Here is a 20,853-nt window from a genome sequence, read left to right as displayed (position 1 = left end):
TTATACTGTCGGTTCCCTGCCCCTCCTGCTCAGAAATGCGACACCCCCTGTCTATTTCAAGCTGTCTCCTCAAAGCTCAGGAACACTAGCCTCTGCCCAGTGTGACCTGGGCCAACATTCTTCCCATGACAATGAGAGCTACTGGGGGTGCTGAGGGGACAGGACAGCAGCCACCTCGCCAGACTGTACTCTGGTCAGTTAAAAGGCACCCTGACTCCAGGTATCTCCTTTTATTTTTTCTATTATTATTATTGCTTTCTTTTTTACAATGTCCAGGATTGCCTCGAACTTGAAGCCATCCTTTTACCTCTGCCTCCCACCTGAATGCTGGGATTATAGGCACGTACAACCGTCTCAAGATTTGTTCTGTTCCAAGAGCCTAGGTTCCACTGGACCGCTGACCCACCATGTGACCTGGGAGGCCTTTCTGCCTTTCTCAGGATCCCTGGCCCTTTATCAGATTTGACTCCACTTCTTGGGGCCTTGTAGGGGCTGCAGATGTTGGGGTGTAAAAAATTGTCACTGCACAGCCTTTGCTGTCCCTCCAGAACAGGGAGGATGGGGTAGGAAGGCAAGGATCAGCTCTTCCACGGCATGGACACAGTCATCAGGAAGGAATGGAGGGGGCAGGCTTTGAAGGAAAGGAAACTTTATTTGGCAGAGAAGGGGTGGTGATGGGTAAACCCGTGAGCTGGATCAGAGGCCCTTGGCAAGCTGCACAGGTCATGCTTACCCTGGTCCCAGCAGGTGGCATCTCTAAGTCCTCCATTTTCCCATAAACTGGCCCCGTCTCCCATTACCTCCAACTGGGCGGCTGAAACTCAGAACTAGGTTATTTATAGTAAGCTCAGCAGAGGTGTGGAGGTGCTAGAGACAGCTGTGTTTACAAACATGGCGTCACCTGAACCGGAGAGGTCCAGAAAGCAGCTAGGGTTTCCTTCCCTTCCCTTCAGACCAGGGTTGGGAGATAGAGGGTTAAGAGTAGGGAAGAGGGGGCTGGAGAGATGACTCAGTGGTTAAGAGCATTGCCTGCTCTCCCAAAGGTCCTGAGTTCAATTCCCGGCAACCACATGGTGGCTCACAACCATCTGTAATGAGATCTGGTGCCCTCTTCTGGCCCGCAGACTAAATAAATAAATAAATAAATAAATAAATAAATAAATAAATAAAGTAGGGAAGAAAGTGGGGATGGGGGCTTTGATGCTGGTGCACGTGACCCAATGTGTGTCATACGCAAATTGTATGCAAATAAGATTTGGTGACTTAACTATCATGATGTTTAAGTAGCGACCCTCGTGGTCCCAGGGCCACCGGAGAAAAGGCCAGGACTCACAAGTCCCTCCTCCAACCTTGACCTAGCTCACATCTTACAGAAACAACCTGTCATCCAAGGGAAGGAAAGTTTTGCCCCTCAACCACTCAAGGGCTCTGCCAGACCAGCTCCCACGCCCCTGTCTGTTGTTGGTGAAGATAAGTGTCGGGTTACCAGTCCAGGGGCTATAGTTAGCTTCAGGGACGTTGTTCAGCAGACCGGGATCTGCGCAGCGCCTGCAGGAACTTCAGCCCTAGCCTGCCGCAAAAGACCAAAACCCGGGCCTTTCTAGGCCTTCGCCGCCTCCAGGTGGGTTCTCGTCCCCGCTCCGCCCCTCTCCAGGCGGAGCCACATAACTGCCCCACCTATACCACTGCAAGAAGTCCTGGATAGCCTGAGTGTGGGGCCATCTGGTAGTTATAGATTAGGGCTTGAAATGGGGACAGTAAAATCCAAATCCCTGCCCACCCTTAGATTTGTCTTTGGCCCCGCCCCACATCACTCCTGAGGACCCTCGGGTGCGGGAGGAAGGTCCTGGAGCCCAACCAAGCCGGCACTCCATCGCTGCTGGCTTCATCATCATCCGGATCCTGCCATCCCGGGACTCCTCCAAGGATGATTCTGGAGGATCTGTTAATGGTCCTTAGTTGCCTCTGCCTGCACTCCCTCTGGAAGGTAACTCTTGGGACTATCCTTTGCCAGCAAGGGTCAGTCGTGGGTCAGATGCTGAGAGGTGGTGGTGGAGGACTGACTGGTCAAGGAGACCTCCTAGGAGACTTTGTGCTGCTTCCAGTCCTCCTCTGGGGAACTTCTGTTCCCTTCGGGAGCCCAAGTGCCTGATCTCTCTCCCAGAACTCCACCTCCACCCTGTTGCCTTCAGCTTTCTCTTTCCCACTTCCTCTCACCTCACACCACAGGCTTAGAACGGGCAAACCGCTGCACAGACCAATGTGCTGCTTCAAGCCCTGGCAGACCCTGACAACCAGGCCACCACCCCAACCCACCTTGAGCTTAGAATAACGTCTTCTAAAGCTGGAGAGCATCCAGATCTCAGAGCTGGCAGCAAGGTTTCCCCAAGGGGAGGAAACAGCTGAGGAGGATGAGGACCAGGACAGGGATCAGATACTGGCTGCAGTTTATTGCCTGCAAACGATCAGAGCGGGGAAAACACAGGGACTCCCCTCTGAAAAGATGAGATGGTGCTGTTTAGGTTGTGCCACGGTGGTCTCTAAGCTCTTCTCACAATAATGCTGGAGGCTGGAAGTACCCGTAATTCATAGGAGAATGTGAAGTCTAGGAAAGCCCTGTCCTGAGAATCGCTCGAGATCCCAAAGCTAGCCAAGCAGGTAATGTTTAAATTCATGTCTGGCTGGGCAGTGGAGACACACGCCTTCAATCCCAGCACTCAGAGAGGCAGAGGCAGGCGGATCTCTGTGAGTTCCTGGACAGCCAGAGATACACAGAAAAACCCTGTCTCGGGGGCGGGGACTAAATTCATGTCTGTCTGGCTCCACTGCCTGTGTTATTTCTGCCACTTGGGATCTTGCCGATTATGCATCAGATGTTTAGACATAGAAATGATAACCTGTGATTCTGAACTGATCTAGGACCCCGGCCAGCGTTCTAGTTACCCTCTTCCTATGTGGAGTCTCCTTCCGTGTGTCCACAGGTCCAAGCTGTTCCTATCCTGCCCCTGAGCCTGGTTCCAGACACGTTCGATGATGCTTATGTGGGCTGCTCTGGGGAGATGGAGGAGAGAGCAGGCCTGCTGCTGGAGGAGGAGATGGCACACCATGCCCTGCTCCGGGAATCCTGGGAAGCAGCCCGAGAGGCCTGGGCACACCGGCGCCACATGCTCACCCTACTGCCTGGCTTCAAAGCCCAGCATGGAATAGCTGTTATGGTGTACACCAACTCATCCAACACCTTGTACTGGGAGCTGAACCAGGCTGTGCGGACAGGGGGTGGCTCCAGGGACCTCTACATGAGGCGCTTCCCCTTCAAGGCCCTGCATTTCTACCTCACCCAGGCCCTGCAGCTGCTGCGGGGCTCTGGAGGCTGCAGTAGGGGAGATGGGGAGGTGGTATTCCGAGGCGTGGGCAGCCTTCACTTTGAGCCCAAGAGGCTGGGGGACTTGGTCCGATTAGGACAGTTTGCCTCCAGCTCTCTGGATGAAGCCGTGGCTCGTGGGTTTGGGAATGCCACTTTCTTCAATCTAAGGACTTGTTTTGGGGCTCTTATCCAGGCTTTGTCTGTCTTCCCCGAGGAGCGTGAGGTGCTGATACCCCCACATGAAGTCTTCTTGGTCACTGGGTTCTTCCAGGATGGAGCCCAGAGCGTGGTGACTCTCTGGAGTTATAATCAGACCTGCAGCCACTTTAACTGCGCCTATTTGGGTGGTGAGCGATGCATGGGAGACAGAGAACGGCAAAGGGTGAAAGAAGCCAGCATGTGCTGACCTAGTACCGAGAGCCTTGTTAGACTCAGGTTCTGCCAGGTCCTGGGAGAGTTTCAAGATGTGTGGACATTCTCAGTCTTCTCAATAGGGTGGATCTGTGGTACCCGGTAGATTAGGAAGTGAGTGAAGGAGGCCAGTAGTGAGACTGGCCAGGGCCAGTCTGAGGAGGCCCTGGTTTGATGGGGTGAGCAGGACAGGACTGTGCCAAGTCCAGCTGGGAGGCAGGAATGGAGTGGAGAGTGATGGGAGGGTGGGCGGAGCAAGGATGGATTGGCAGTCTGGGAAGGGAGCGAGTAGCTGCTTTGAGGTGAAGGAAAAGACAGGCTGAAGGGGGTGGCCACAGGCAAGCCACCTGGGGTGTGGGTGGCCCAGGGCCTCACTCAGCTGTCTGTTGCAGGGGAAAAGAGGCATGCCTGTGTGTCCTCTGCAGGTAAGTAAGTCATCCTCAAGGCTGCTGTGAGCTGCTCCTGCTTCCCAGCCATGCTGCCAACCTCACCTCCCTTTCTTTCTCTAGCAGAAGGGCAGCCAGAGTTATCCTCCACAGAGGCTTTGGCTCTGCAATCGGGGAAGATGCTGTTCTTGGCCCCTGGGGAGTTGCAGCTCTTAAGCGCTGGTCCCTGAAAGTCTCTTGGGAATCCTGGGAACTGATGACCTTTCTATGAAGAAGAGGCTTTGAGTGGCCTCAACATGCCAGAGTGTGGATCTGGTTCTGGTCCTAGGGGCCACTTCTCCAATCAGGGTTGGAGACCTGAGGCCATGGCAAGGCTGAGGAAACCCCACTTCCTAGGACGTGCGAGGTCAAGACTGGATTGCTACTCAATTAAACGGAGCTGTGATATACTCGTGGGCTTTTATGACTGGTTTATTTCATGAGACCATTTGTCCTTGGCAGACTTGAAAGTCAGGGATAGAAAACTAACTTTCTGATCCTCCTAGTCACAGACTTTAACCTCTGCACCTGGAGCTTTTTAACACAGGGGGGCTCACAGCTGCCTTTTAGGCAGAATTCATGGACTCCCAGACTTCCCCACTCCCAGCCCCCCCCCCCCGCTCTCAGGCCCCCCAACACTCAGGTCTCCTGTTTCCCTGGTCTCTCATCTCCCAGGCCTCCAGCCTCCTAGGCCAGAACTCTTTTCACTAAATACCTAAGGAATTCCAAAGCAGGATTCTAAACCCCAGCTCCCAAAGCAAGCTGTTTCTCTCTGCCCTTCTCACATAGGGTCCATTTTAGGGGAAAGGAAAAGAAGGATCTCAGGACATCAAGAGATGGCGACTGTTACCTGATTTGCACAGCAGAAAGTTTACCAAGGCAAAGAAACACCATGGTCTTGTTACAAGACCCATGCCTACTCAGCAAGGCTGCTACATTCGGTGACAGAAGAGACCCTGCTGTTGTATTAGGACTCGCCCTTGGTCTCCAGGCCTTCCTCCAGGGGCAGGTCCCCTGCCCCCTCTGCTTCTTGTTCCCTGTGCACCAACACATGAGCAGGGGAGGCATGGCTGGACTCTCCAGATGCTGGAGTCTCTGCCTCTCCTATAGCATCAAGGCCAGCTCCTAAAGAGACCTCAGTTTCCACAATCCCTGGCATGGTCAGTTCTGCTGGGGTCTCAGGGGTGGGGGGACCCAGATTCTGGAAGCTGTTGCGCACACGGGTGATGTAGCGACTGAGGATGCTGGCGCCATCCGGAGGCCGTGGTGCCCCACCTGCTGCCAGAGTCTTCTGCACACTGACCACCTCGCTTTGCAGTCGAGACACAGTCTTGGTGAGCTCTGTCAGTCTGGTGCCCAGGTCTGAGATGGGTGGGGGCAGGGAGGTCTTTCAGAAGGTGAGCCTATCAGCACCTCTTCTGTCTACCCCTACTCCACCCTACTGAACCTGGGACACCCTGTCTGGATCCTAAGGGAGGACTGTAAGACCTGAAGGGTCAGGAGGGTAGAAAAGCTGTGGGAACAATAGAAGGACAGCGACAAAGGAGGAAAGCCTTAGCTGGGCTGACATTCGCCTGTAAGCCCATCTAGTTGGGAGATGGAGGAAAGATGGAGAGTTCAGAGCCAGCCTAGGCTTCCAAGTGAGCTCAATACCAGTCTGGGAAACCAGGAAGGGAAGGGAGGAGGAAAGGAGGAGAAGGGAAGGGAGGCAGAGAGGAGGGGGAAGGGGGAGATGGAATATCTGAGCACACGTGGGTTGAATGAGGGAATGAGTCTATAACGACATGTAAACAAAGGCAGAGTAACTGAGACAAGGAGCTAGTGGGCAGACAGGACAGGAGCGACCCCTAAGGTAACTGAGTGAGGGGGGTGCGTCTGGGTGTGAGGCACTCTTCCCAGGAAAGGCAGAAACAGCCATGGGGAAGGGTTAGAGGTGGGCAAGTGACCTTTTCTGCGGGTCTCCTCGAACTCCCGCCGGGCAGTCTCTATGTAGCGCTGCACCAGAGCCTTGATGACACGAAGGCGGTAAGACCCGCGCTCACGCTCCCCTTCTCCGGGCCCTTCCCTTGCCCCAGGGTTGGTCTGCAATGGAAGATGAGTGAATTCTCCACCTTCCTTCAACCTCTCTCTTGACCAAGAATAAAGGAGAAAGGCAAAGTCCCTGGTCTGTCTCCTACAGAGCAGTCCTGGAGGACAGATGGAAGCCATATAGGGAAAATAGACTGAGTGGACAGGGTGTCAGGAGTGTGTGGTGAAGGCTGAGAGTTGGGAGCGGCGTGGGAAGAAAAGATCCCTGCAGAACTGGCAGTAATAGTCCAAAACAGAAAAGTTCTCATGCTCAGACAGGCAGGCTCTGTGAATCTCTCATTCCTTAGGAGGCTTTTCCCGTATGCCATTTAAATCACCCAAGCATGTCTTAAAATCTGGTTGTCTGGGACTTGGGATGGGGGTGGCATGGACTGCAGGCTGTGGGACTGGAAATGTTGGACTCAGTCAGAACTAGGAAGATGAACATGGAGGCCAGAGAATGGGAATTGGGAGCAGGCTCTCTGGGGACATATGGTGGCTTAGGTAACACAGGCCAGGAAACAACAGGCTGAGAAGGAACTCACAGAGGCGGGGATGGTGGGGATGGCAGGGTAACAACAGGCTGAGAAGGTACTCACAAAGGTAGGGATGGCGGGGTAGTCCGACTTCTTGGCTTTGCAGCAGGAGGAGCAACAGCAAACGAACCAGAAAATTCTCCTGAGAAATTACCATGGTGAAAAGAAGTGAGACGGGGCAAAGCCTGGGAAAGCGGGGCAGGAGCTTGGTGGGGCCTCACCTGAGGAGGTAGAAGGCAGCCTTCGGGGAGGGCAGAATGTTGAAGGGCACAGGCAGCGTCAAGCCCTCTCGGAAGTAGGACAGGTAGAGCTTGGAGCGAGCGAACTTCCACTCCACGTCAGCGTCATCCTGGGGACCACGAGGCGGGAGGCTATGCAGGGACCACGCTGGCACTGGCCCCTCGCTCGCTCGCTGTGCCTCTCTTCCCATCTTAGTCTCCAGCGTGCCAACCATTTTCTTCTCATTCTTATTTCTACCCCCTTCGATCACCCCATTTCCTGGAACTTCTTCCCCTTTCCCGTTCTCTTCCTCTAATTTCCAGTTGCTGCTCAGTCTATTCTCCAGCCTGAAAACCCAGTCTGCCCACTTACTTCTTGTGTTCCCACTTTCTCTTCTACAAGGCCTCCAAACCACCACCTCTACCAACACCACCACCACCTCCACCACCTCTACCAACACCACCACCTCCTCCACCACCTCCACCTCCTCTACCACCACCTCCATCACCTCCACCTCCACCACCTCCTCCACCTCCACCACCACCTCTACCACCTCCACCTCCACCACCTCCACCTCCACCACCTCCACCTCCACCACCTCCACCACCTCCACCTCCACCACCTCCACCACCTCCACCACCTCCACCACCTCCACCTCTACCACCACCTCCATCACCACCTCCACCACCACCTCCACCACCTCCACCTCTACCAACAACAACAACAAGAAAAAGAAGAAAGAGCACTGGGCTTGGTGCCTGGAGACAGCAGCAGCAGTACCGAGACCCTTGTCACACAGAGGAACCAACAGTGCTCCGTATCCTTGTGTCTCCTCCTGGCCAGGTTGGCTCGGATCCCTACCTCAATTTTCTGGAAGGAGTTGGTGATCATGGCAATGAGCATGTTGAGCAGCACGATGACCATGACGATGGTAAAGATGCCATACAGGGCCCGGCCCACAAACTCAGGCACCAGGAATTGAGGCATGTCCACCACATTGTGTTCCTCCATGCCAAACATGGTCCAGAATAGAAACTGGAACGTTTCATTGAAACTGGCAGGGTGGGGCCAAGCAAAGGAGAGAAACACGGTGGTAGGGTTGGGAGAGAAGCCAGGCACACTCCCGCCCCTGAAGACTTAGCCAAAGGTGTCTGTGTCCACGAAGCCTTTTGAGCCGTCCTGGTGGATACAGACATTTATCTTCTCTTTTCTCTTTCTTTCCTTTTATTTTGTTTTGTGATAGGGTTTCCCTGTGCAGCCCTGGCTGTTCTTGAACTCGCTCTGTAGACCAGGCTGGCCTTGAACTCACAGAGGTTCACCTGTCTCTGCCTCCCAAGTGCTGGAATTAAAGGTGTGCGCCACCACTGCCTGGCTTGATATTTGCCATTTCTTAGCAGTAATCCTTATTTAAAAATTTGTTTTATTTTTGGTATGTATATTTTATATATGTATATCTGTGTGTATGTACACACAGATATGCATATATGTGCATGTGTTGAGATATGTACTGTGTGTATGCAAGAGCCCACAGAGGTCAGGAGCAGTGAAATCCTGGAGCTGGAGTTAGACAGTCCTCTTAGCGTTGCGGCCCCTCTCCAGCCCCTGGCCAGCCAGTATTACTGAACAAACAGTAGTGATGGGTACTAAGGACACAGTGGTGTATAGAAGCAGAACCCTGTCTTCACGGCCCTTGTGTTCTGGGGAGGCTGAGTGTGAGATGTGGAGAAGAGAGAACGGCTTGTGAGGGGCTGTTAGGGACCACACAGATACAGGGCCTTAAAGAATAGAGCTAAAGACTCAGCCATGGCCTTCCAACAGCAGAAACCCATGAAGAGCTCCGGACAGAGGGGCAGCTGAATTACATTTGGGAAGATCTTGTTGGCTGCTGCAACTGCAAGGCAGGCAGATAAAAGAGGAAGACATGAAGAAAATGTCTTGGTCCGGGTGGGAGAGGATTGTGGTGTGGAACACAGGCAGCACTCCATGCCCAGCACCTGTCTGTTGTTACGCTGCCCTCCACGTAGCACCAAGGGAGATCTCCCTGAATATGACTTAATCTGACGACCTTACTAAGCTTCCATACCCGTGGCTACCCTCAGGATATGCCTACCGTTCACCTGAGATCTTCAGCCAAAATGGTTTGTTTCTTCTTTATTGGTGCTGTCTGTTTGAGAGTGTCAGAGCCCTGGATCTGACAGCTGTGAGCTGCCATATGGGCACTGGGAATTGAACTTGGGTTCTCTGAAAGAGCAGCCAGTGTTCTTTTTTTGGAGCCCGTCCTGGAACTAGTAGATCAGGCTGACCTTGAACTCACAGAGACCTGCCTGCCTGGGATTAAAAGTACTGGGATTAAAGGCCTGAGCCACCATGGCCTAGCACAGCCAGTGTTCTTAACCACTGAGCTAGCTCTCCAGCCCCACAGCCAATATACTTTTTTATATGTAAGTTTAGTATTATGTACACAGTGTACAGAAGTAGGCATGTATGTCTGCATGCCAGAAGAGGGCACCAGATTTCATTATAGTTATGAACCACCATGTGGTTGCTGGGAATTGAACTCAGGACCTCTTGAAGTGCTCTTAACCTCTGAGCCACCTCTCTAGTCTCCAGTCAAAATAATTTTAAAAATTGATGGTGGTGACACATGTCTTAATACCAGCACTCGGGAGGCAGAGGCAGATGGATCTCTGTGAGTTCAAAGCCAGCCTGGTCTACAAGGCAAGTTCCAGGACAACTAGGGCAACATTGTCTTGAAAAACCAAAATAAATAAATAAGAAACTGTTTACATTTACTTTTTTTTTTTTTTTACTTATTCCTGTGTGTGGGTGTTTGTGCACCTATGTGTGTGCATTCTGAAACCGCCACAGCACAGGTGTGGAACTCAGACTACCTTCTGGAGTCAGCTCTTTCCTTTCACCGTGTGGTTGCTGGGTATCCAGCTGCGGTCATCCGGCTTGGCAGCAAGCCCTTTTACCTACTGAACCAACTCATCAGCTCTCTTTCTTTCTTTTTGGAACAAAGTCTTATGTCGCCTAAACTAGCCCCACTCTTGTTAAACAGCAGAGGATGACCTTGAACTTCTCACCCTCCTCCCCTATTCCAGCACTGAGATTACAGGCATGTGTCACCATGTACAGCTAGGAGCAAGTACCACTTTAGAAGGATGCAAGATAATCAATGTCAGTTCACAGAAGTGGAAAGTCACTGTCTCAAAATGATCACTGTAGACATTGATTCAGGTACAGATCAATCCGTGCCTGGGTAGGGTGGTACATGCTAGAATTCTAGCACTTGGGGTGAAGGCAGGGGATCAGGAATTCAAGATCATCCTCAGTTACACATCAGCTCCAAGGCTAGCCTGGGCTACTTGGGAATCTATCTCAAACCCCACTGACCCTCAACATCGTCCATGGATGTTAAACCCAGTGGGTACATACCGCAAGCAGTCTATGTCAGAACACCTCGCTGCTAGGAAAGAGCTTCTCTGTCACCTTTCCAGTGGAGAGCCGTTCTTGGCCAAGGGCCGAGGCCACACCAGGCTCCTCTGATGTGATGCAATGGAAAATGCTTCTTAGCCAGGTGTTTGCGTGTGAGACTGGGTGAGTTTATATGCACCACGTGTGTGCAGGGCCCGTAAAGGCTAGAAGTGGGTGTTCTAGTCCAGGATCCCCTGGAACTGACTTTACAAGTAGCTGTGAGCCAATACAGGAACCGAACCCAAGTCCCCAGCAAGATCAGTAAGCAGTCTTTCTGTTTTGTTTTTTAAATGGGTCTCCTGTATCCAAGTCTGGCTCAAGGTCATTTTATAGCCAAAGATGACATTGAACTTCTGATGCTCTTGCTTCAGGTTCCCAGTTGCTGGGATCACAGTGTGTGCCACCATGCCCAATTATATAGTGCTAGATCAAACCCAGGGCTTCACACACGCCAGGCATGTGTGCTACCAACTGAGCCGCAGCCTCAGCTCCTACATGCGGGGGTTTCTAATAGGGTCATAGGAAGTTTGGAACAAGGGCTGCAGAGTAATTTTATAAAACTGATACTAAAGTTTTCAAAGTGATAGTGGTTTGTGATCATGTTCCTAGGAGACATCTCAGATTATTCGGGACTAACATGTCAGAATTTACTTTTAAGTGTTGCAAGAGATAGTAGGGGAAACACACCTTTAATCCAGCACTGCTGAGGCAGAGGTTATGTGGATCGCTGTAAATTCGAGGCCAGCCTGGTCTACTCAGCAACCTCTAGGACAGTCCAACTACATAGTGAGACCCTACTTCAAAAACCAAACAAGCAAAAGGTGTTGCAAGAGAAAAAAAGAAACAGATCAAGCAAGTGGCAGCAAAACAACAATGAGTGAAGGGCGTGGGTGCCAGTGAAGGGCGTGGGTGCCAGTGAAGGGCGTGGGTGCCAGTGAAGGACGTGGGTGCCAGTGAAGGGCGTGGGTGCCAGTGAAGGGCGTGGGTGCCAGTGAAGGGCGTGGGTGCCAGTGAAGGGCGTGGGTGCCAGTGAAGGACGTGGGTGCCAGTGAAGGACGTGGGTGCCAGTGAAGGGCGTGGGTGCCAGTGAAGGGCGTGGGTGCCAGTGAAGGACGTGGGTGCCAGTGAAGGGCGTGGGTGCCAGTGAAGGGCGTGGGTGCCAGTGAAGGACGTGGGTGCCAGTGAAGGGCGTGGGTGCCAGTGAAGGGCGTGGGTGCCAGTGAAGGGCGTGGGTGCCAGTGAAGGGCGTGGGTGCCAGTGAAGGGCGTGGGTGCCAGTGAAGGGCGTGGGTGCCAGTGAGGGCGTGGGTGCCAGTGAAGGGTGTGGGTGCCAGTGAAGGGCGTGGGTGCCCAGTGAAGGGCGTGGGTGCCAGTGAAGGGCGTGGGTGCCAGTGAAGGAGGTGGGTGCCAGTGAAGGGCGTGGGTGCCAGTGAAGGGCGTGGGTGCAGTGAAGGGGTGGGTGCCAGTGAAGGGCATGGGTGCCCAGTGAAGGGGGTGGGTGCCCAGTGAAGGACGTGGGTGCCCAGTGAAGGGCGTGGGTGCCAGTGAAGGGTATGGGTGCCCAGTGAAGAACGGCACACATGACTGGGGAATCTCTTCATTACTATTCCCATATGATTGACATTTGTCAGAGAGAAGGGCTGGAAACAAGTGGCAATCAAATAAATTAGTGACTGTCCGAGTAAATCACTGCAGGCTGGTAAGAGAGCTACTGAGTGAGCCACCAGGGAAGGGCCACCCCAGCCCCAGCCCAGGGCCCGGCGTACTTGCCCAGTTGCTCCGTCTCCTGGTACGGCACATAAATGTTGTTGAGGCCACAGAGAAAGGCAGTCAGGATGATCATGAGGATGAACATGAACCTGAGAGGGAGTAGGGTGTGAAGGGGTCAGAGCAGGTCTCCACCCTAGAAGTCGGGGTCTGGGAAAAGGAGTCAGGGAAAGTAGAGGTTGGCCTTCCTAGCTCTTTGTTTTTATTTGATTTTTTGCCTTCTGACTTTAATTTCCAAGAAGAGGAAAGCAGTAAGACATAGAGTTGTTCTAGAAGTGGGGTTCAGAAGCAGCCACCAAGGGCTCTTTCTGCTATTGGTGGCTTGTAATGGTGACAAGGGCGGGAGCCATAAACCTCCCTGCTGAGAAAAACACATTCACATTCTGCCTCTAGATTCCAGGGTTCAGAGACCGCTGGAGATCTGTCTTGTGAGAGGAACAGGGGTTTGGAAGACGGAATCTGTGGGGGCGAGGAGAGTACACACCGTATCATGTCGTCAATCATCCTGCCAATGGAGATCTGCAGAGTGCCCAGTGACTCGTGAGCTGGCAGGATATATGCCAGCCGGGTGAAGCTCAGCATGCTGGTGACGGCGAAGAGCACCTCGGCCAGGAACTGAGGGTCCTCTGTGCGCCACTCACTCCGCTCTGTGCGGGGCAGAGGGGGCAGTGGCTGAGCGGCAGTACTATGGGCCGTGTGACCAGCTACCTCTGCACCTGCCATGTCTTCCTCACCAGGATGTACTGTCTCATCGAACTAGTAACCAAAATAAATTCTAAACTCCTGTCTTAAGTTGCTCAGTATTTTTGTTGTTGTTTTTGTTGTCTGATTTTCAAGACAGGGTTTTTCTTTTTTTTTTTAAATATTTATTTATTTACTTATTATACATACAATATTCTGTGTGTATGCCTGAAGGCCAGAGGAAGGCACCAGACCTCATTACAGATGGTTGTGAGCCACCATGTGGTTGCTGGGAATTGAACTCAGGACCTTTGGAAGAGCAGGCAATGCTCTTAACCGCTGAGCCATCTCTCCAGTCCCCAAGACAGGGTTTTTCTATGTAGCCTTGGCTGTCCTGGAACTAACTCACTCTGGAGACCAGGCCAGCCTCGTATTTTCCCGAGAGCTGGAGTTAAAGGGAGTGTCACCAGTGCCTGGCTATTTGCTGGGTATTTGATCACAGCAAAGAGGAAGGTCACACCCTCACCAGCAGCGGTGAAGTAGTGGCAGGTAGCGCTGTCGGAGGCTTCTTGGCAGTGCATGTAGGCCAGCCCAGCCAGCAGGAGGCGCAGGGCAAAGGATGCCAAGTACAGCGACAGGATGACCACATCCAGGAAATTCCACCAGTCCAGAAGGTAACTGCGCAAGCCCTCGATCCACACCTCCTTACACTCAAACCACAGGAAGCCTGGAAGGGGAGAGGGGTCAGGAGAGAAGGGAGGAGCCTCCTCCTCCTTCAAGGACACAGATAGGTTGCAGTGGCAGGGCATTGATGGGGGGCGGGGTGTGAAACATTTAACCCATCCATGTGCAAAGTGACCTTCTGGAAAGATAAGGATCCCCTCATTGGTGCAGACTGCTCTCACGATGGATGTAACCCACACAGGAAGCTAGACAGGTGTCACGCAAAGAGCAAGCCCCACGGGGACCCCACCAAACCATATTAGGCAAATATGTAAAGACTCCATTTTATTATTTTTTAAATTTAAACGTTTGATATTTGTGTGTATATATATATGTGTGTGTGTGTGTGTGTGTGTGTGTGTGTGCGCGCACGCACATGTGGCGGTCAGAGGACAACTTGTGGGAGCTGGCTCTCTTCCCGCACCAGGCGCCATTGTTCACTGAACATCACGTAGCCCTGGTTGGCTTGGAATTTGTTACCTCAGCTTCCTGAGTGTTGGGGTTACAGCCGTGTGCCACAGCAACCTAGCTCTAGTATACGATCACGATCTTGAATTATCAGCCTGCTCTGTGTGGCCAAGTCTCGGTGCCAGAGCTGCCCTTGGAGACGGATCTTGGTGGGCTCTCGCATACGTACCCGTGACCCAAATCATGTGTAGTGAAGTCTCCCAGACACTCTGGCTGCGGCCTTTGAAGGTGCTCAGCTGAGTCTCCATGACCAGGGACTCTCCCAGCAGGAATATGAGAAACCACAGATAGGAGGCAGAATGCAGCAGGAACTTCAGCACTGGGACCTTCAGCAGACGGCCAAGCTTTGGGGGGACAGGAAAGCGTGCCTGTCAGAGGCCCATTGTCCTTGGAGCCCCAACTTTTTTGGGGGGTGGGGAGAATCCAACAGGAGAAGTTCAAACTGAACCAAACTGAAAGGTAAGAACATCACCACCCCCTTCTAAGCCTGCTCCTCTTACCTCAGAAAGCACTGGGCTGCCCAGCAGGGGCCTGTGTGGCCCCTCTCCACTCTTTCTCTTACAGCAGTCTGGCAGTTTTGTAACGCCTGTCCCTGCCCTCAGCCCCCTGTATACTTCCAGAACACAAAGCAAGGAATCACTCATCTTATTCTTTGTACCCGGGACTTGGGCGCCAGCCAGTAGCCAATGCAGAGGAAGGGCATGGTGAGGAAGATGAGAAAGGCAATGAAGAGCTTCCAGATGGTGGTGCTTCCACGCCAGCCAGCCAGGTTCCCACACCAGATGGAAGACAGAACTTGCTGGCAGATGGGGTGTGCTACAAACTAAGCAGAGACAGACGGGCCATGAGAGGAGGTGGCCACCAGGAGGAAGGCCAGAGACGGGCCATGAGAGGAGGTGGCCACCAGGAGGAAGGCCAGAGACGGGCCATGAGAGGAGGTGGCCACCAGGTGGGAAAGCCAGAGGAGCTGGTTGGAATCAGAGCCCTTACTTCCTGCCACAGAGGTTGAACCGTCATTTTGTCTACATACTAGCCTGCCCAGAAGAAGGCTCCATCTGCCACATGATGGGCATCTGCCACATGATGGGCGAGTGCCTTCCGATGCTGAGACGCCTCACGCCTCCCTCACAGCCTTTTTTTTTTTTTTTTTTTTTTTTGAGATGGGGTTTCTCTGTGGCTTTGGAGCCTGTCCTGGAACTCGATCTGTAGACCAGGATGGCCTCGAATTTACCGAGATCCACCTGCCTCTGCATTATGGGTACTGGGATTAAAGGCGTGCACCACTACCAACCGGCTCACACTCCACATTCTTGAATCAAAATCAGGCAGGAGTGGGTAGAACTTGGGGTCTAAGTCTCAGAATTCCCAGTGTTCCCGTCCTCAGCAGGTATGTGTAACACAAGTCTAGGTGAATGAACTTGAGTAGGGAAGGGGCATGGAACATGGGTCTCCTTTCACGAGGACCAGGTCAATGAAGACTGCACAAGGGAAGGCTTTGGTAATGTGCCTAGTAGGTAGCATCATCTAAATCCATCTTTCCAGCTTGCATGGGTTGGATTTGGTTCACCATTAGAATTACACAAAACATGTATGGGTCACAGAAACACCTGGGTCCTGCAGAGTCCCTGGAGCCAAACTGACTCAGACTGGAGGAGTGAAAACAAGCAGTTTGTTATCTCCCATAAACAATGGCCGCCAGCATTTCAGGAACTGTCTGTCCTTGGGCTAAAAATACACATAACCTTTAACCCAATTGTTTCTATTATAGGAATTTATTCTATCTGTAGAGACGTGAGCTGCGTGAGGAGTCAGGGGCTGGGGGGGGCTGGACAGGGATCCTGTCTGTCGCTTAGCTGTTTGGTAGGACAAAAACAACACCAGCCATTTAAGGCCTTGTTATGCAGATGAGGCACTGCAGTCTGGGCTAAAGCTACTCAATAAGACAGAGGCAAAGCTAAGACTATGTGAGACCTGAACATGGGATCCTAGTGGTGACTAGTTTTCCAGGGGGAGTGTGTGGTTAACGCTCAATGGGATCCTAGTGGTGACTAGTTTTCCAGGGGGAGTGTGTGGTTAACGCTCAATGGGATCCTAGTGGTGACTAGTTTTCCAAGGGGGAGTGTGTGGTTAACGCTCAATGGGATCCTAGTGGTGAGTAGTTTTCCAAGGGGGAGTGTGTGGTTAATGCTCAATGGGATCCTAGTGGTGACTAGTTTTCCAAGGGGGAGTGTGTGGTTAATGCTCAATGGGATCCTAGTGGTGACTAGTTTTCCAGGGGGGAGTGTGTGGTTAACGCTCAGACTGGAGGTAACCAGGAAGGGATGAGAAACTTCCCCTCTTGCTGGTAAGGAATCATATAGAAGGGGACTCAGAATCAAGGTCTCAGGTCCCGAGGAGAGAAAGTCATGGTATGAGGCTGAAGAGGGACCAGGGGAGGGAGGGCAGGACAGGCAGGAGGCCCAGCTGACCTGTTTCTGGTTGTAGTTGACAGCCAACCGCAATCTTGCCAGGTTGGGGATGCCCTCCTCAAAGGCCTGGCCCAGGCCCTCAGCCTCAGGCTCAGTCTCACTGTCCTCACCCAGGTCATTGAGCACCGCAGTGACCTCACTCTGATTCCGGCACATGCCCAGCAGTTCAAAGCCATAGTCCTGGCAGAGCGACTCCAGGCCAATGTACTGAGGCTGTAAGAGAAGAGTGTCTGTGTGTGCCAACACACCTGATGCCACTGGCTCATCTATTTCTTCTCTGCTACCTCATCAAGCCTTCTGTGTCTCTTTGCTTATCTGATGCTCTCCCCACCTCATCACTAAGCCACTTCAACCCAAACATGTCACCTCTCATGTCCCTGGACTTTTCTAATTCCTGCTTCCTGCCCCGCTTTAACTCTTGACTGACCATGCTTTCTTTACATACAGCTATCGCTGTGATGTGTGTGCAGGTCATAGCACACGTGTGGAGCTCAGGACATGCATACAGCTATTGCTGTGACGTGTGTGCAGGTGCACAGAGCATACATAGCACACGTGCGAAGCTCAGACATACATACAGCTATCGCTGGGATGTGTGTGCAGGTCATAGCACACACGTGGAGCTCAGGACAACTTTGCAAAATTGTTTCCACTTTTCTATGGGTCCTGCGGGTTGAACTCGGGTCTTAGGCTTGCACAGAGGCGACAGTGTTGTCTGCTGCACCATCTCACTGCTCCACCGTTACCCTTGTGCTCATCCTGTTCATCTTTCTGAGCATCCTTATATGGAACCAGTGCAGGCAGTTTAAGGAGATGTGAAGAGTGAGCGGCTCTTGGCTGCACATTCCCCTCCCTATCCTGTTTTATTTGGGGCCTTTTTCTAGGACAGGATCTAAGCCAGGCTTCAAAGGTCTAGGGTACCTTTAGTACTGTCCCTCAGACAGGAAGCTTTTCTGTTTTGTTTTACAGACCTTAGTCTCTCCCGCTGTAAAGTATGGATGGGAATTCCTGCTCTGCTCACTCCTCAGGCTGCTAAGAGAGGGAAAGTCCTCTGAAAACACCGCTCCTTCCTGTTCGTTCTTCTGCCTTTCTGACCTCATCTTGTCCTAGGCCTTCCTAATATCCTCATAGGCTTCCCCACCTAATGGCAGTCTTGAGGATGGGGACCTAGTCTGGCTTGGCATACAGGGAATGCCAATGACTCAGTGCCAGGTCCGGGACCAGACACTCTGCTTCATGTATCTTTGGTCCATCCCAGGTCCTCACACTCTTTTGGAGAGGGTGGGGTCACTGAGGTAGGATCTCATGCATTCCAGGATGGCCTCAAACTTGCCGAAGATGATCTTGAACTCTGGTCATTCTGTGTCCACCTCCCAGGTGGTGGGATTACAGGTGTCTACCAACTGAGTGAGCCACACCTCCACATTATAGCCCTCTGCCAGGTCTGCAGCCTGCTCCAGCTAGTTCCCTGCTCATCTTCCCCAACCAGCCCCTTCTGGTCAAACAAACGGTCAAACAAATGCCTCTTCCCTTAAGAACCTTCCTGGGACACGAATGCCGAGGGTCACTCTTTTTCCTGCTTTCTGTGCTTTGGAAGTCCTGTGAAGACCATCCACAGAGGCACTGAATGAAGTCCTGGGAGCATCTTGTCCCCTTTTCCCATTCGTGACCACAAACTCGGGAATCCCAACACAGCACTCCACATGAAAATACAGTGGGTACGGGCGGCGGTGGCGCACGCCTTTAATCCCAGCACTCGGGAGGCAGAGGCAGGCGGATCTCTGTGAGTTCGAGGCCAGCCTGGTCTACAAGAGCTAGTTCCAGGACAGGAACCAAAAGCTACGGAGAAACCCTGTCTCGAAAAATCAAAAAAAAAAAAAAAAAAAAAAGATTTATTTTGGGCTGGAGAGATGGCTCAGTGGTTAAGAGCACTGCCTGCTCTTTCAAAGGTCCCGAGTTTGATTCCCAGCAACCACATGGTGGCTCACAGCCATCTGTGATGAGGTCTGGTGCCCTCTTCTGGCCGCAGGCATACATGCAGACAGAATACTGAGAATACTGTACACATAATAAATAAATAAATCTTAAAAAAAAAAAAAAAAAAAAAAAAAAAAAAGAAAATACAGTGGGTACCTCAAGGGGACACGCTCTACTGAAGGTCATGGTGAAGACTGTCCAGCTGTTTCTATTTTTCTCTTAGCTTAGATGGATCTAGAGTGCCCTGGGGTAGGAGCTGTAGTCCCTGCATAAGCCAAGTGAATGTTGTCACTAGAATGAAAGCCTACCTCAGAATGAACTGTAGCTCTTACAGTAAGAGCCTTCATCCTCTTTTGCCCATTCTCACTTCTCAAACTCCCTAGAACACCTACCATAAAGCCCCAGAGAGACCCTGGGCATGGAGGGCAGAACTGAGTGAAGAGTGGGGGCAACAAACCTTAAACTCAGGCTCCTTCCGTGCAAGGCGCTTGAGCTCCCGGCTGAGCTGAAAGGCAGCCAGCATGGCATCCTCACTGGCCAGTGAGAGGTGAGCCCGGCTTGCAATGCCACGGTAGGTGTTGATTCGGGACAATGAGAACTTTAACAGGTCGTATCGGCGTGCATTGCTGCACTCAAGACAGGCGCAGGAAACCGGGTGGGGCCGCGCGATAGTGTGGCCCTGGTCCATGAGCAGCTGGGCAATCTCATACAGGTCCTTCTGGCAGGCCAATGTGAGTGGGGTTACACCAGGCGCAAAGCGGGAGCCGTCGATCGACGAGTCAAAGAAAGCTAGTGAGAAAGACTTGGTGTCTACCTTTCGGCCCTTTTCCCGGTCCAGCCGAGCTAGTAGGCGACGCACCACCGCTGGCTGGTTTGTGTCCACTGCCACTAGCAGGGCTTCGTGGACCTGCCGGAAGTCAAACTTGATGTTGGCGAGCAGCACATCGGTGATGGCCTCATGGCCCAGGCGGATGGCCAGGTTGAGGGCTTCCCTCCAGGAGCGGTCCTCTGACTCTTCCACATTCCGCAGAGGCCCACCTGGCCCAGCACCCGAGGCGTCGGCGCCGGCGCCGGCCTCCAGCAGCTGCTGCACGAGACCCAGCTGCCCCTCCTGGATGGCACCCAGCAGTGTGGGTGGGAACCTGAGTTTTTTGTTCACAATCTCAGTCCAGGTGGGCTGTGGCTGGGTGGCAGAGGGGAGAGGAGAGTGCTCTTGAGTTCCCAAACCCCTTAGTTTGGAGGCCCTCCTCACCTACCTTCTGGCCTCTACCCCTCTGGAGTCAGCTGTTACGTCTCCCTTGTTACCCACACAGTTTATTTTGTAGAAAAGGAAAGGGCTGGCCTTACTAGCTCACTTCCACCCTCATAAAAATCCTACATACTAGGGCCCAGTGTAAGTTAGTTCCCTGGAGAGGTGACTTAAAGCAGGTGGTCAGGGCCACCCTAGAAGCCTAACTCACACACAAGCACAGAGAACCCGGCAAGAATCTAGTCTCCAAACTGTTGATTCATCTCTGAAGCCCACACGGAGGGTCTCTAAGCCGGGCTCCTCACAGGCCCCTAATGTGCTCCCCTCCATCAACCGCTCTCTTTGCCTCATTGCTCTTTTCTTTGGGCCCAGGGTCAGGGCCATGGGGGTCTCCCATCCACATGGTGGTATCTACTACTTGTCCAGCAGCTAGGCTGTCCCTGAATCCCCATGGGCAGTGAGTAGTGGGACCAGGATGGGGAGGGGAGGGCAGCAAGCGTCTCTTACCGAAAGGGGATCCATGGCTGCAGCTGCCCCGAAGGCTTGAACTGTCTGCCTCTCCCTTGACTCTCCCAGCATCCTCTCTCAGCCCCACTCAGAGCCCCACCCTGAGCCCTCCCTTTTTCAGGACCAGCTGCTTTCTCTCTGCCCTGCACCCCAGGGACAGGAGAGCTGGTGTTAGTGACAGAGGATGACGTCTCCCGGGAAAAGGGAAGAGTGGATAACTTTTCAAAGCAGAATTTGGACTATCACAGGTCCAGGACCTCGGAGACACTGCGGCCCGATTATCTCACTGAACAGCTGAGAATGGGATTTGTGCAAGCCTCACAGCCAAGCCTAGATCCATCTGTTCCTTAGAAGCAACCTCTGGTCCCTTCGACAGTCCTCTGGGCAGCAGGAGCGCTCTCCCTGGTACTGAATGCCCACTTCAGACCCACAGTAAGTACAGTGCAGTTACAGAACAGTCATGTGACTGCACCTAGGAAAGACACCCATGAAGGACACAGAAGGTCAAGGTCTTC

At 52.6% G+C, this 20,853-nt stretch overlaps 2 protein-coding genes across 3 annotated transcripts; one reads left to right on the top strand and one right to left on the bottom strand.

Annotated features, from left to right (window-relative positions):
- The first annotated feature begins 147 nt into the window (after positions 1-147).
- Positions 148-4,599, top strand: Art5 (ADP-ribosyltransferase 5). Of its 2 annotated transcripts, none has more exons than XM_041676497.1 (6): positions 148-220; positions 1,374-1,621; positions 1,787-1,987; positions 2,982-3,711; positions 4,168-4,200; positions 4,288-4,599. In XM_041676497.1, the coding sequence occupies exons 3-6, from the start codon at positions 1,928-1,930 to the stop codon at positions 4,389-4,391; spliced, it is 927 nt and encodes a 308-aa protein (XP_041532431.1). In that variant the 5' UTR covers positions 148-220; positions 1,374-1,621; positions 1,787-1,927; the 3' UTR covers positions 4,392-4,599. The 2 variants fall into 2 exon arrangements, with proteins under 2 accessions (XP_041532431.1, XP_041532430.1); XM_041676496.1 differs by having other exon boundaries at positions 4,285-4,599.
- A 24-nt stretch (positions 4,600-4,623) lies between these two features.
- LOC121463924 (short transient receptor potential channel 2) lies at positions 4,624-20,436 on the bottom strand. Its single transcript, XM_041676491.1, has 13 exons — positions 20,339-20,436; positions 19,040-19,765; positions 16,606-16,818; positions 14,796-14,960; positions 14,307-14,481; positions 13,473-13,673; positions 12,750-12,912; positions 12,265-12,357; positions 7,884-8,076; positions 7,025-7,152; positions 6,867-6,945; positions 6,147-6,282; positions 4,624-5,562 (listed from the first exon to the last, which is right to left on the bottom strand). Exons 1-13 carry the CDS (start codon positions 20,408-20,410, stop codon positions 5,168-5,170), a joined length of 2,739 nt encoding a protein of 912 aa, XP_041532425.1. The 5' UTR covers positions 20,411-20,436; the 3' UTR covers positions 4,624-5,167.
- Positions 20,437-20,853: the final 417 nt, after the last annotated feature.

Source organism: Microtus oregoni, unplaced genomic scaffold, assembly GCF_018167655.1.
Source record: "Microtus oregoni isolate MIOR12 unplaced genomic scaffold, Mior012 000027F_ref0000203, whole genome shotgun sequence".
Classification (NCBI taxonomy): domain Eukaryota; kingdom Metazoa; phylum Chordata; class Mammalia; order Rodentia; family Cricetidae; genus Microtus; species Microtus oregoni.
Note: the sequence above shows the minus strand (reverse complement) of the source record. Positions and strands in the feature narration are given on the sequence as shown.